Source organism: Ictidomys tridecemlineatus, chromosome 5 (assembly GCF_052094955.1).
Source record: "Ictidomys tridecemlineatus isolate mIctTri1 chromosome 5, mIctTri1.hap1, whole genome shotgun sequence".
Lineage (NCBI taxonomy): Eukaryota > Metazoa > Chordata > Mammalia > Rodentia > Sciuridae > Ictidomys > Ictidomys tridecemlineatus.
Window position 1 is genome coordinate 118554268 of NC_135481.1, and position 14071 is coordinate 118568338.

The 14071-nt window shown below is 41.2% G+C and overlaps 1 protein-coding gene across 2 annotated transcripts in view; it reads right to left on the reverse strand.

Annotated features, from left to right (window-relative positions):
• The window catches only part of Setd3 (SET domain containing 3, actin N3(tau)-histidine methyltransferase), a 73954-nt gene that overhangs the window by 57867 nt on the left and 2016 nt on the right, over window positions 1-14071 (reverse strand). The window contains exons 2-3 of one of the 2 annotated variants that reach the window (XM_078050831.1): window positions 612-641; window positions 394-503 (exon numbers count right to left, since the gene is read on the reverse strand). In XM_078050831.1, the coding sequence (XP_077906957.1) occupies window positions 394-496 (103 nt within the window). In that variant the 5' untranslated portion in view covers window positions 497-503; window positions 612-641. The remainder of the gene's footprint in view (window positions 1-393; window positions 504-611; window positions 642-14071) is intronic. The other variant, XM_078050832.1, reaches the window with a different exon arrangement.

The following is a 14071-nucleotide window of genomic DNA, read 5'->3' on the forward strand; positions in this document are numbered from 1 at the left end:
GATCTCATGAGGTCTGTGTCACACTCTCAGAGACACCAACCCGTGTTTACTGAAGATCACTTGAGCCTCAAGGCTTCCGTGGCTGTCCGAGGCTACACTGCTAAAAAGCAGAGGAGCTTGTTTTTTCCATGGGTCCCCAGGGAGGTCCATGGTCTGATGTCTGGGCTGCAGAGGCTCTGCATTCAACAGTGACATGTCCCAACTGGTACAGTACCCCCCATATCTTTACAGAAGGGAAAGGCTGTAAGTAACTGCCTAGGTCACGTGGCTAACAAGCTGGGAGTGGAACCCGAGGAACAGTCTCATCCTCAGGAGCCTGACACCCACACTGGACATGAGGAGCAGAGAAAGGCACTACCATTGTGTCCCCAGGGATAGCCAAGGGGCACTTACTCTGCAACAGTTCACTGGTCAGGTTCAAGATTTCCTTCGGAGACACAGTGGCTGTAGCCCCAGTGCCTGATTTCTGAGTTTTTACTCGACTCTTCTTACCCATTTTCTGACTACAAAACAGAGAAGACAAAAAGAAAAAAGTCACATTACCAAAGAACAAAATCAAGTAATAAAATATACCATGGCAGCGTCTTCATATTGAGATGCTAAAATCTTACCACTCACATGGCAGGTCCTGAGGTTTCCTTCTAGAAAAAGAAATGTGTAAATTAGTATCTGAAGGCTCTCAAATAGGAAAAAAAAATCTCCATGGCAGTCTCTGGAAGAAAAGTTTATTCCTTTTCACTTATAAGAACTAGAGTAGAAGCAAACTGTACTCTAAAATTGTTTAATTGTGCAGAGATTATCATTGTAAACTAAAATGTTCACACTTCAGGAACAACAGTGACAAACGTGCACTGCACATGTGTGTACCAGAGACATACACACTACCATAAGGACACAAAGACCCAAATATTCTCTATCCACTTTCCTTTAAAAGCATCTATTCCTAGGAGCAGTAAGTATCATAAGTGACAGATCAGAATTTACACAGCTGAAAACCTTTTATACAGCTAGTCTAATTCCAATATGCCATTCCATGGAGAATCCTAAGTGCCTTGCCCATGGCTTTCCAGGAAGTCCACATAGACCCTGGGCTTAGATGAGGTCTAGCACGTCAACCACTCATGAGTCCTGTATCACTGGACACATGAGCAATGACTAGAATATGAGATAGTGTGACACAGAACTATCTCAGGGTAAACACATCTATGCGATGATGTTTGTCTGAAGACATTTTATAACATTGTCCTGAAGGAAATAAGGAGTTTGGATGTGAAAAGCATCCAAATTGGGCAATCCAAAGATGGGACAGGATTGAGCAAAGCATGAGGCCTCTGCAGGGAAGCCAGAAACAATCCAGCCAGCTGAGAGGACTGGGGCTACTGCCTGGGAGTCTGAATGTGACTCTCAGGAGAGAAGAATATTAGTTAGGGTGGCGACCCAGGAAGATGAGACAGTCCAGCCAAGAGTCAGTGGAGCAGTGAAGAGCAAACCATCCCAGCAACCTCCTTGGCGCAGCCCCAGCCAGCACATCACATGTGCTCTCAAGGAAGCACCAACAAGTATTATCTTTGGACCATTTATTTGTTTAAAAAAAAAAAAAAACAAGGTAGGTGGGAGTATAGCTCAGTGGTAAAACACATGCTTAGTGTGCCCAGGGTCCTGAGTTCAATACCTAGCACCAAAGGGGGAAAAAAAAAAAGAAATGACTATTACAGTGTGGAAAACTGACAACAGGTTTAGAATGCATATTCTCCAGCTAAATAGATCACTGATTCCATTGTAACTGAATCCATGGAAATAAGGCTATGTACTAAAATAACAGGAAAGAGCATTGTTTACTAAGACGTGTACCTTGTATAATGTGTAAAAAAATAACACATGACTCATGGATCTAATAAATCTTCTAAAAAACAGTGCAAAATATCTTGTCAGTCATCCTGCAATAAAAGGGCACCAGTAAAGATGCGTAAAACTGTTGCAGAATTAAAAGGAATTGGACAAAAGCAGAAAAAGATGAGTGAGGGGAGGGCAGGAGGAGGAACAGCTTAACACAGTTCCCACACCAAAGGACTGTCTTCCAAAAAGGAAAATGCCCCTTCCCTGTCATTATTCACTCAAGGCCAAGAGCAAGGGCACAGCCTAGATAGAGTACCTCCACTCCCTAAACTTCAGACCCTGCCGTAGCGGTGGAAGGCATCTCTACAGAGGACCACTGAACTCAACCTGAAAACAACCCAAGCCTCCACAGAGTCAGTCACTGTATGTAACTGCTACATACAGTGGCTCTGCTGGCCTGGCAGGAAGAAATGCTGCTGGTGCTGGCTCAATGGCCTTTCCCTTCTGCCCTGCTGACACCCTTCTGTCGTGTGACAGCCTGTGAACTACTTAAGAAGAGCACTTCCATAAAGAGCTGCAAGATCCTCCCCCTTCCCTGAACAACAAGGGCCTGTGGCGGCATGCTGCTCTGCCCCAGCCTGCGCAGCACACACCCAGGGCTACACAACAGGCTTTTTCACTGACCCACAGCCCCTCACCTCTCCAACCCTCAGCATGCGCCCAAGGCCAGTGGCTTGTAACAGCAGTGGCCACAGCTGCCCTGTATTCGGTGCCTGTCAGCTAGGCACAGGAACAGAAAGAGCTCCTCTTGTGACTTTCCCAGATGCTCTGGGCAGTTGACATCATCACCCTGACATTCTCAGGAAAGTCAATCTTTCCTCTTTCCAAGGTCACACATCAGGTGAGAGGCAGTACTAGAATTTGAACTTAGCAGCACTACTACCTGCCTCTGTCCACGTGCAGGGAGGAAGTACATGGCATTCCAGAGTTCCAAAGGGCTAAAAGGTCCTGACCAACACTACTGGATTATGTCCCTGGCAGTGGTCACTCAGTGCATCTGAGCGGCTCCAGCCACCTTCTTCTAACCTCCTTCCACATCCTTCTGAGCTCATCCTCCTGCTTAGACCCTGACACTAGTCTCTTATGAATGGCCCTGGCCAAGCCCCCTCCTGCTGCTTGCATCTACCCTCATGCTGCCACCCACCTGCCAGCACCTTATGTTCCAGGAACACCAAGGACTCCCAGTCCCTCACACAGGCTCTGGCACATGCCTTGATGCACCTGTCCTCTCCTTCCCCACCCCCCTCGCATGCAACACTTTAGTAACATGTTCACAAATTCTGCATTCCCTGAGAGCCTTGCTGGTCCTCCTGGTCATGACCTTCTCTCCTCTACACCTCTGGGAGTTCTTGTAGATCTTACAGTGGGTTGGAACCCACTGTGTCAAGACTGGCTCAAACACTAGACACCCACTCCAGACAAGAGAATCCCTGAGGGGGCTTCTCTGCTTTACTTACTTCCCTATCCCAACCTCTAACCCAGAACTCCACACACAGGCGTTCTTAGGTCAGGTCAAAATCTTCATTTCTGAAGCTTCTACCCAGGTTTCTACTTCCTTGGAACTTACAGAAAATGTTGAATTCCTGCTCCAAGTGAGAGACCATTAAACATATGACCACCATGATTTAAAAACAACAGATTCCTTTGACAGCAATTTTCTTACAGTAGAGAACTTACAACTCAAATTGTTCACATTTCTTTATTTTCTTCAGTCAGAAAACTGCTAGCTTCTAGAAATACCAGTAGATGTGGAAATGCAACAGAGGCAAAACTTCAAAACACATTAGTAAACTAGACCCTGAAGACGAGGTATGCTGGCTGCCATCATCAGAAGTCCTGCGGGCTGTTTACAGTCACCTGCCCAGGCAAGACTCTGCTGGCCAGCTCTTTACATCCCCACTCACTCCTCTGCCTCTGATCTCCTCCTGCACCACACTGCCCACAGTTAGCCCTAAAAAAAACTGAAGTATAAAACACGGCAGCAAAGTACAGATCCACGGCTCCTCCACTGGCCTGCACAGCTACCACCAGAAGAAAGGCAGGGAGCGCCCAGAGCAGGCCAGCCCTTCTTCCAGCCCCTCCTACTCTAGACCCACAACGCGAAGTAGCCACTGCTTTGGCTTATGTTACCATTGATCCGTCCTCCTGTTCTTGAACATCATACAAATGGAATTACATACTACGTAGGTTTCTTGTGCTCAATTTAAAGTTTTTCCCTAGCTGAGAGGACAACACCTGACCTCCCTAGCAAGGCCTTGGAGGGGTGACCTGCCTCAACCCCTTTTCTGTCTGGCTTCCCTCTGCCCATCCTTTACACAACATGGGCTCCAGAAGTTTGCTAGTGTTCATCCCTTTTTCTGGCATGGAGTCACCCCTTGTCTATGCCCTTGTCTTCTCCTGGCAAAATTTTCCACAAACTTAAGTCCCCATCAAAATGTCCCCAATGGCTTTAGAGGAAATTATAGGCTCTTCCTTGCAGTCCCGACTCCCATGAAAGTTCCTTAACCCAGGAAGAAAGGGTTAATCAAATTTGAGGTCATTAACAGATGCTAAAGGCTGGGCTTATCCTGGAGTTCAGTCTATTAGGCTTTTTGGACTCTTTCCCTCCCACAGGGATATAGCCCCTAAGGGAGAGAAAGCTCTGACCCTAGTTTAGGCAGGAAGAATCTTCATCTTAATTAAGGGGGAGGAGAGTTACCTATCCCTGTCCCCAGAGAATGCTACTCCCTAGGGCACAAGATCCTAGGTCCTGCTATCTCTTAATCTGTTCTACCCAGAAACAGGGTTCTAAGGCTCTGCAGTCCAGAGAGCGCCCAGAGTTCTCAATTGAATCCAGACAGCCACAAACACATGGTCTAGCCCTTACCTTTAAGATCTTAGTCTCTGGAGGACAGGGACTACTAATTCAGGTGCTCCTCTAACCTTAGGGCCACCAATGTCTGTAAGATTTATCAGCTTCTGGGTTGGTCTGGCACTGTATTCTAGTTATTTGTGGGACATTCCTAACTCAAAGCACCTGGAAGGCAGGAGCCTCAAATTTACCTGTTTTCACCCCCCAAAACATCAGGCTCTCTGTTGCACTTTACCAGCTCCCCACACTTTGCCCTCTCTTGGCCCCTGGTCTGGTTATCATTCCCAGTTCTACACACTTCTTACCCTGTTACTGTGGCCTGGATACCCTTAATCCTTGGCCTCACCACAGGGTCTTCCACCCCACACCTCCAAGCATAGCTCAGAGTCTTTGTCCTCACCCACTGCAGTATAAATTACTTATATGCTCATTTAACCTGTTGTCTTGTGGCAGGAAGAAACTAAAGTGTCCAGCTCTATTTTATCTGTAGGATCAAGTGCAGCAACATGGATACAGTAGATGGTCAAATGTCTGCTGAAAGAAGAAATCTTTGCATATCATATTTGGATATATTAGTGTTACTAATTACGCCCACCATGATTAGAATAGCAGTCAAATGAAACACTGGACTAAACATTTAACAGTTCCACTGAAGAACCAGCATAACTCTTAAAAGTAAAAATGAAAATGTGTGTATATAGAGATGAATAGATAGGTGGGCCATGCCATGGGGATTAAGGTTAAGGTACAGCTTATACAATATCACACTTAAAAATGGGTTTCTTTTGGAAAACCAAAGCTTAGGATATTAAATTCAATAATGAACTGAAAAAACAAACACAAATTTTGAAAGTGTTTTTGGTTTCTTCAAAGCCAGCAAAATTCTTTGTTTGAAGGCAATAAAACAGATAGACAATAAGAACTAGTCAGTTTCTTTCTTTCTTTTTTTTTTTTTTTTTTTGGTACTGGGTATTGAACCCAGGGTGCTTTTTTTTAACCACTGACCTACATCCCCAGACCCCCTTTTTTTTATTTTGAGCCAGGGTCTCACCAAGTTGCTCAGGGTCTTATCAAATTACTGAGGTTGGTCTTGATCCTCCTGCCTCAGCCCTCAAGTCACTGGAATTAGAGGCATGTGCCACTGTGCCCAGCAGCCAGTAACCAGTCCATTTCTGACAGAAAAGAAAGAGTTATGGCCAAGCTCAGCTTAAAGCTTAGAAAGGGCTATAACTTAGCCAAGAGACCAGAACGCCAAACAGCACACCTACCACTTCAAACATGAAATCCTAGGTTAGCATACAGTTGGACTACAAATATAGGTGCGCTAATTAAACAAGTTCTCTGTGTCTCAGTGCCTAGGACAATGCCAGCTACTGCAAAAGACAATGAATGATGGAGGCCAGACCTTTGGGCTGGTCACACCCAAAATAAAGCAGCAAAGGTAATTTCTAAAATATGTAAGAACTAAACACAGAAGGGCAAGGAATGAAGCACAGTTTAAGAAGGATGACTAAATTTTGAGTCAGTTTGAGAAGGTGTTAGTATCCCGTATGGGTGGTTTTCTAAATTAAATCCCACTTTACCTTTTTTAGCTAACAAAAAAGCTCTGTGCTACATGATTTTGCCAATCTTATGGATTTGAAATAACTACTGACCCTTTTTGCTTATGATTCAAAAATGTGCTACACAGAATGAATAATTTTCATTGTGATTTCAGCTGAAATCCAAGTTTCAACAAATGAAATAGTCAAAGAGATATAATGTAAAATAGACATCCTTAAAATCAATAGACATCCTTAATTCTCTACAGAGAGAGAGAGAGAGAGAGAGAGAGAGAGAGAGAGAGAGAGAGAGCGCCAGCGCACAAGCCTATTAGACATTTAGCAATTTTCTATAAAAACCAATATTTATAGTCAATATTATTGGAAAAATGTAAACATACACTAACACATATTCTTCTCCCTCCCCATTAAATTACAAATATTAGCCAGAGGTACAAGGCTAAATGAAAGATATTTTCTTCCAAAGTTTATATTGAAATCAGGCATAATTTACAAATACTTATTGAATTATCTTTTGGAAACTCTGAGTATAGGGGGGGAAATGATTTAAATAATACTTAAGACCAAAGAAAACGTGAAGAGAAGTACTATAGGATTGACAGAGAACTGCACTGAAAAAAAAATCATAATCACAAGAAGGGTCACACCCAAAATAAAGAGGAGCAACCAAGCTAAGGTTTGATTCAACCCTACTTCTTCACCATTAAGATATTTTTAAAACCTACAGAATCTTAAAATCCTGGCCCTTAAAAACACTATAAAGTATTAAGTCCATCAGCAATTTCCCCATCTAACAGAACAGAGGAAAGTAAGTGGCACACTCAATCATCACTTACACTGCTGATACGCAGGGCCATCCGTAACCAACCACTTGTAACCAATGATTCTATTTCATATAAAGAGTAGAATAAATAGGTCCAGAAAAGTAAGATAAAGCACATTTAGGAAACATAGCTAATGAAGAGAGGTCACAGGGTGAAGGTGGGCTAAACATTGAGCTCATTTTTACAAAGTATACTTCACACATACTGAAAGGATACAATTCAGTACAGTTTTTTTTAACTTCTAAATGAAAAGGATACATATTTATATTTTGCTTGAGTTCTTCCTGAAAAAAAAATGCTTTTAAATAAGTATAATAAGAACAAACACATTTCTGATTGCACTTATTTGGCAATTTATCCAGGAAACTCTAGCTCAAGCACAGCGTCTGTTTTTGGGGGCAGCTTGCACTAACCCAACTTTTCAGCTGGACTGAGGAGGGAATGGCTTCCTCCTCCCTCAGGCCCCCAGCTGAGAAGTGCACTTCAGCAGGTAAGAGTGTGCTCAATCTGTGTGTGGAAGAATAGGAAATACGTTTCTCTCCATTTCACTAAAATACTTTGCAGGTCATGTTATTACATTCCGAATTAAATACACAAATTGCAGGATGACAGATGAGGAAACTGAAAGGCATTTGGACAATGTTTTCTCTCCTGCAGACACTGAAGGCATGTACATACCATCCTTGCTTCACATGTACCAGTTAACTGAAGGTGGTTAGTATCAGAAATTTGTTCTGGATTTACCCAATAGCCGGGCTCAGTAGCAAAATATACCATACTAACTTATACCAGTTTAAGAGGCTCACAGGCACCCATCATTCCACACTCTAACTAAAGGAGACACTAATGTGCCATGATTCAAAAGTATCAAGAAACCAAAGCAGCAGCTACTTAAGTACCAGGATGAACATAGATATACAAGATGCATGTAAAATTTCAATTTTTGTACAGAACATTTTGGGTTGTCATATATGCATTACAAGTTGAGACTTTTAAAAAGTTGTCACTCTCCATTAATTTACACAATAATATTAAAGATGTTAAAACCACTTCTGATACATAATAGTTTTGTTTTAATCTGTTGAATTGAGTTATAAACACTTAAATTAACACGAGGCTCTTCAGGTTTCTGCTTCAACAGTGCTTGGATGGACAAGTACCCCACTCCAGACAACCCATAAGCCAGCAGCCCTCCCCCACTGACTCACAGTGCCCAGGGTCCACCACCTCCAGATCAGTACCTCCCCAAGCCACTGCAGCACAGCACAGCCACCTGCTGTGACAACCATGTCCTCATTGCAAGCAGGTGTGCAGGACTTAGAGGCCATTAACCACCAGATCAACAGGGAGCTCTATCCTCCTTCCTCTGCCTGTGGGCATCTTCTGATTTTAAAGAGCTTCACCAATCTCAGGAGAAGAGGGAGCATGCAGAGAACCTGATGAGCTGCAGAACCAACAAGGTGGTCTGGTCTTCCTTTAAGATAGCAAGAAACAGACCCTGACAACTGGAGTCTGTGTTACACTTGGTGAAAAGCCAAAGCAGCCTCTACGAACTATAAAATTTTGCCATGAGCAAAAATGACCCCCATTTGTGTGACCACTAGGATTTGTTACCTGAACGAGCAGACAAAATCCATCAAGAATTGGGTGACTGTTAACTAACTCATCCAAGATGGGGGTCCCCATGTCTAGTATGGTAGGAATCTTTTGGAAAAGCACAGCCTGCAAGACAGTGACCAGAGCCAAGCCTTAGGCTGACTTCCCCACAGCCATAAGTGGCCTCCCCAGTCACAAGGCAGTGTGTGCATGTTGGGGTTCACCTTTACCTTGTCTCTCTGTTGTACCGAAACATCTACTAATGTTCTTTAGTTTGTGCCATCCCTTCAAATCAAGAAATGAGGCATCCTTTCTCCCCCAAAAACTGAGGTCCCTACTTAAGAGAAATTGGGAAAAAAAAAAAAACACTTTGATTTACTCCTCACACTTCAGATAGAGCCCTAATATCCAGAGTATACAAAGAACTCAAAAAATTAGACAATAAGATAACAAATCAACAAATGGGCCAAGGACCTGAACAGACACTTCTCAGAGGAGGATATACAATCAATCTACAAGTACATGAAAAAATGCTCACCATCTCTAGCAGTCAGAGAAATGCAAATCAAAACCACCCTAAGATACCATCTCACTCCAGTAAGATTGGCACCCATTATGAAGTCAAACAACAACAAGTGCTGGCGAGGATGTGGAGAAAAGGGTACACTTGTACATTGCTGGTGGGATTGCAAATTGGTGCTGCCAATTTGGAAAGCAGTATGGAGATTCCTGGGAAAACTGGGAATGGAACCACCATTTGACCCAGCTATTGCCCTTCTCGGACTATTCCCTGAAGACCTTAAAAGAGCATACTACAGGGATACGGCCACATCGATGTTCATAGCAGCACAATTCACAATAGCTAGATTGTGGAACCAACCCAGATGCCCTTCAATAGATGAATGGATAAAAAAAAAAAAGTGGCATTTATACACCATGGAGTATTATGCAGCACTGAAAAATGACAAAATCATGGAATTTGCAGGGAAATGGATGGCACTAGAGCAGATTATGCTTAGTGACGCTAGCCAATCCCTAAAAAACAAATACCAAATGTCTTCTTTGATATAATGAGAGCAACTATGAACAGAGCAGGGAGGAAGAGCAGGAAGAAAAGATTAACATTAAAAAAGAGACATGAGATGGGAGGGAGAGAAAAGGGAAATTGCATGGAAATGAAGGTAGACCCTCATTGCTATACAAAATTACATATAAGAGGTTGTGAGGGGAATGGGAAAATAAACAAGGAGAGAAATGAATTACAGTAGATGGGGTAGAGAGAGAAGATGTGAGGGAAGGGGGGGGATAGTAGGGGATAGGAAAGATAGCAGAATACAACAGTTATTAATAGGGCATTATGTAAAATTGTGGATGTGTAACCGACGTGATTCTGCAATCTGCATTTGGGGTAAAAATTGGGAGTTCATAATCCACTTCAATCTAATGTATGAAATATGATATGTCAAGAGCTTTGTAATGTTGTGAACAACCAATTAAAAAAAAGAAAAAGAAAAAAAAAACTTTGAAAAGGAATCAGTTGGTAGAAATAAACATTTCTATTAAATCTTTCTACCATAAAGAAGACACTGTAATTTCTGCTAAGAAATTACCTTCAAAGAACTCCTACTCCTACCCTAAGGATCCTAGATTCCAGAACTGTGGAGCATCGAGATTGGAAGAGACCTTCAGGGTTATCTATGTTAACCCTCAAGCCCCCTCATGCTTTACATATGGCATCTAACATTACGCAGCAATTACGGTTGTTACCAACTGCCTGATTTAAGTCTGGAAACCCATAAGACAGGCAGGACATGGCACATGTCCTCTCTGGCTGACAAGTGCACAAGCTGAGGCTGACTGCTAGGCCGATCCTGGCCACCTATGCTCAGTGAGAAGCAGTGTTGCTGCCCTTCCTGCAGCCTGTTCAATTCCACGGCAGCCTCCTCCAGGATACACTGCTTACAAGTGAGGACTGGTCATCTTCTTGGACCTGCCCAAATTCTTTGAAGACAGCTTTCATGTCCTCCCCAAAGTCTTGTCTTCTCCAAGTTTAACATGCCCCTCAAGAAATACTTCTCATGAGTGAACAAAACCACTTAGGTATATTGCACTTGGATGGCCAGTTCTTAAAAGGTCAACAAAACCCTTCAGATGTGCTCGGAGAAGAGTCCAGTTCAGTGGGACTCCTGCCTTCACAGAACTCAATAATATTCCTTAAACAGCTCCAGCTTTTCTCCGAGAATATATTCACTTATTTGGTGCATGTTTCTTGAGTATCCAATCTGAAATACAAAGACAACAGGGACATGGCCCCATAGCCTTCAGGACAAGATAAACCAACTAAAGCTGTTCATCACATAAACTAACTTAAGCAAAACAGATGTGCTATATTAAACAACTGAAATTTTGAAGTTAAGGTGATTATTCATGGTAACTATCACGCTATTTCTTTCAGGATAACATTCCAGGCTGCCAAAAATGGTGTCATCCCTGTCATTTACAGTAGCAATTCCCCAACATGATCAACCTCTACATAATTGCCTCATTTGGTCATTTACTATGTATTGAAACTGAGGTGAGCATTTTACAAAAATTTTTATCATGCCCCTCTATAGATGAGAAAGCTGATCCTTAAAGAAAGTAGCTGATGTATGCAAGATGACACGCAAGTTGGTGGCAGTCTGACAAGCACACTTGATGACAAACTTTACTGATAACTCAATAATAGAACATCAAGGATTCAGCTCAAAACAAACATTTATGAAAGCCCGAAAGTTCACTGCTTATCCCTAATGTCAAAATAACAGTATTTTCCTGCAATAATAAAACATATAGGGGTAAAGGTTTTCCCTCTTTGGTCTTGTCAGGAGTGGCCTGAGGTTTAATTTGAGACAAGAGTGAAACTTGCAAAGGAGCTTCCACCCAATCAGGCGTATCCCGCATTGAGTTCTGCAATGCCACACTTGCTGTTCATCAAAAACCTGCACAAACCAATTAGGTAACCATGACAATGCTAAATTATTACAATCAATAAATGAAAAATTTACTAGTAAATTTAATTAAATTACAGGTAAATACTTTATGGCAAAAGCAACTTTAATGATAATTCTTACTTTCTCTTGAATATGCTTAATAGAAAACTATGATATTGAAGAGTCATGTCTATTTTACAAAACTGAAACTTTAAAATTCACTGATCTTGGGCTGGGATTGTAGCTCAGCAGCAGAGCACTCGCCTAGCATGGGCGGGACCAGGGTTCAATCCTCAGCACAACATAAAAATAAAGGCATTGTGTTGTGTCCATCTACACCTAAAAAAATAAATAAATATTTTTAAAAATTAATAAAATAAAATCCACGGATCTTGTTATACTCTAGTGAAGTATTTTATTTAAAAAAGGGCAGTGAAAGTCAGGATCAGATAGTAACAAACCTAAAATACTGCATATTTACTAAGAATTTTGTGTATATACAATTGTTACTACTAACCCAAAAAATTTTTAAAGAGTTCTTGTTTATCACGTGATTATCTATATTGTCTACACAATTTTCAGTCCTTCTCAAAGAGTGAAAACATTTCTTCCTGCTGCTGCTCTGCTCTCCCCTCTCTCCCCACCCCATTCCTGAGGCTAGGCTTGTAAAAGATTAAAATTTCACTGTGGCTTGGTAATCAGTGCCACTCAGAACCTTTACAAAAGCTTAACTTGAGAGTGTGCCCTGTCTTCCGTTGTCAGCCAGGAGGGTTTGGACTTACCTTAATCTAGGTAGTTCATGTCTTGGAAAATACTTGAAATAAGAAGGGGGGAAAAAAGAATTTCAAAGTCTTAACTTTGGTATTAGAATTTGATTCATTATCATATGAAGTATTTTTTTGTTCAAGTTTATTTCAGGTTCAAATTGTTAATAACTATGTTGGTACCTCTGATCTGTGATCTGTTTACTACAAAAACCTAGAGGAGACTCCTAAATGGAAATGGGGTCTATGTAGCTAATTGCCAGCTAGGTAAATTTAAGAACAAAAAATGGACTTTTAATAAGCTTCTGTGAATTAAGTTTTTTTCATAAGACTATATGACAAGAAAAACTAGTAAACTTCTCTACAAGTTTGTTTACAAATTGTCAAACCCCTTGTAATAGAAAAATATAAGAATACTGTCAGAAATATATTTTTAATTTGAAAGTAAAAACTATTGTTTTCATATCAAAATAATGAATATCTTCAATTTTGTGAGTAGGAAAATGAATTAGTAAGAGGAAATCCAATGCATAGCAATCCATTTTGCCAAGTAAGGTGTACCTATAACTGCAACAAAAGTGAAAATCATACAAACTTTTAAGTGAGGAATCCTTAAATCCTAACTATGAACCAGAATGATATTTAAGATAAAAATGTTTCTGACTGTAAGAAGAGAAAAAGGATGCACAGAAAATCAAAATATTTTTCACTAATAAATCCAATTGAGAAAGCAAATAACTGGCCATTAGCAACTTCCAAAATAACACTAGAAAAAAGATATATTCAACCATTCTATTAAAAATATTAAATGTCACATTAATAAATGACTCCTTTTCCTCTCTGGGGCAACATGATCATGGTTCTATTCCCAGGACTTTGGTCCAGGGAGAGGAAACACACTTACTAGAAACTTCCTCCCTACCCCCAACAGAAGCACCATGCACTGTAGCCAGGAGTAGGTGAGGTTTCCAAAGATAAAAAATCTCCCAGTGGAAGACATTCATCAAACCATACACAACAAAGATACAGTGTTATTAGTTACATTTCTAACAGCTACTTCAGTTAGTGAAAGTAAAAAGGAGACTATGTAATTCAAACATTTAAGAGGCTTTTAAAGTCTTAAACTAAATTGACATCTAGTCAGAAAGCATTCAGAGGAACCCTGACTTGGAGACAGCATATTTACTCATATTTCTACTAAAATTCCATAGGACACAAACTATGTACAATCACACACTCCCAACCCTCATTCTTGGGTTCCATATCCAGATTCAACCAACCATGGATCAAAATATTTGGGGAAAAAAAATCCATACTGAACATGTACAGACTATTTCCCTTATCATTCCCTAAATAACACAGAATAACAACTATTTACAACAACCATTCACATAGGATTGACATTATATTAGGTATTATAAGTAATTTACAAATGACTAAAAAGTTTATGGGATGATGTAGACAGATTATATGCAAATACTAATAATTTTATCTAATGGAAGAGGCTTGAGCATCCCTGAGTTTGGCTATGGGGGCAGAGGGAGTGTCCTGCAACCAACTCCCTGTGAATACACAGGGTCTGTACCTGGGTTTCACTGGTTGCCAA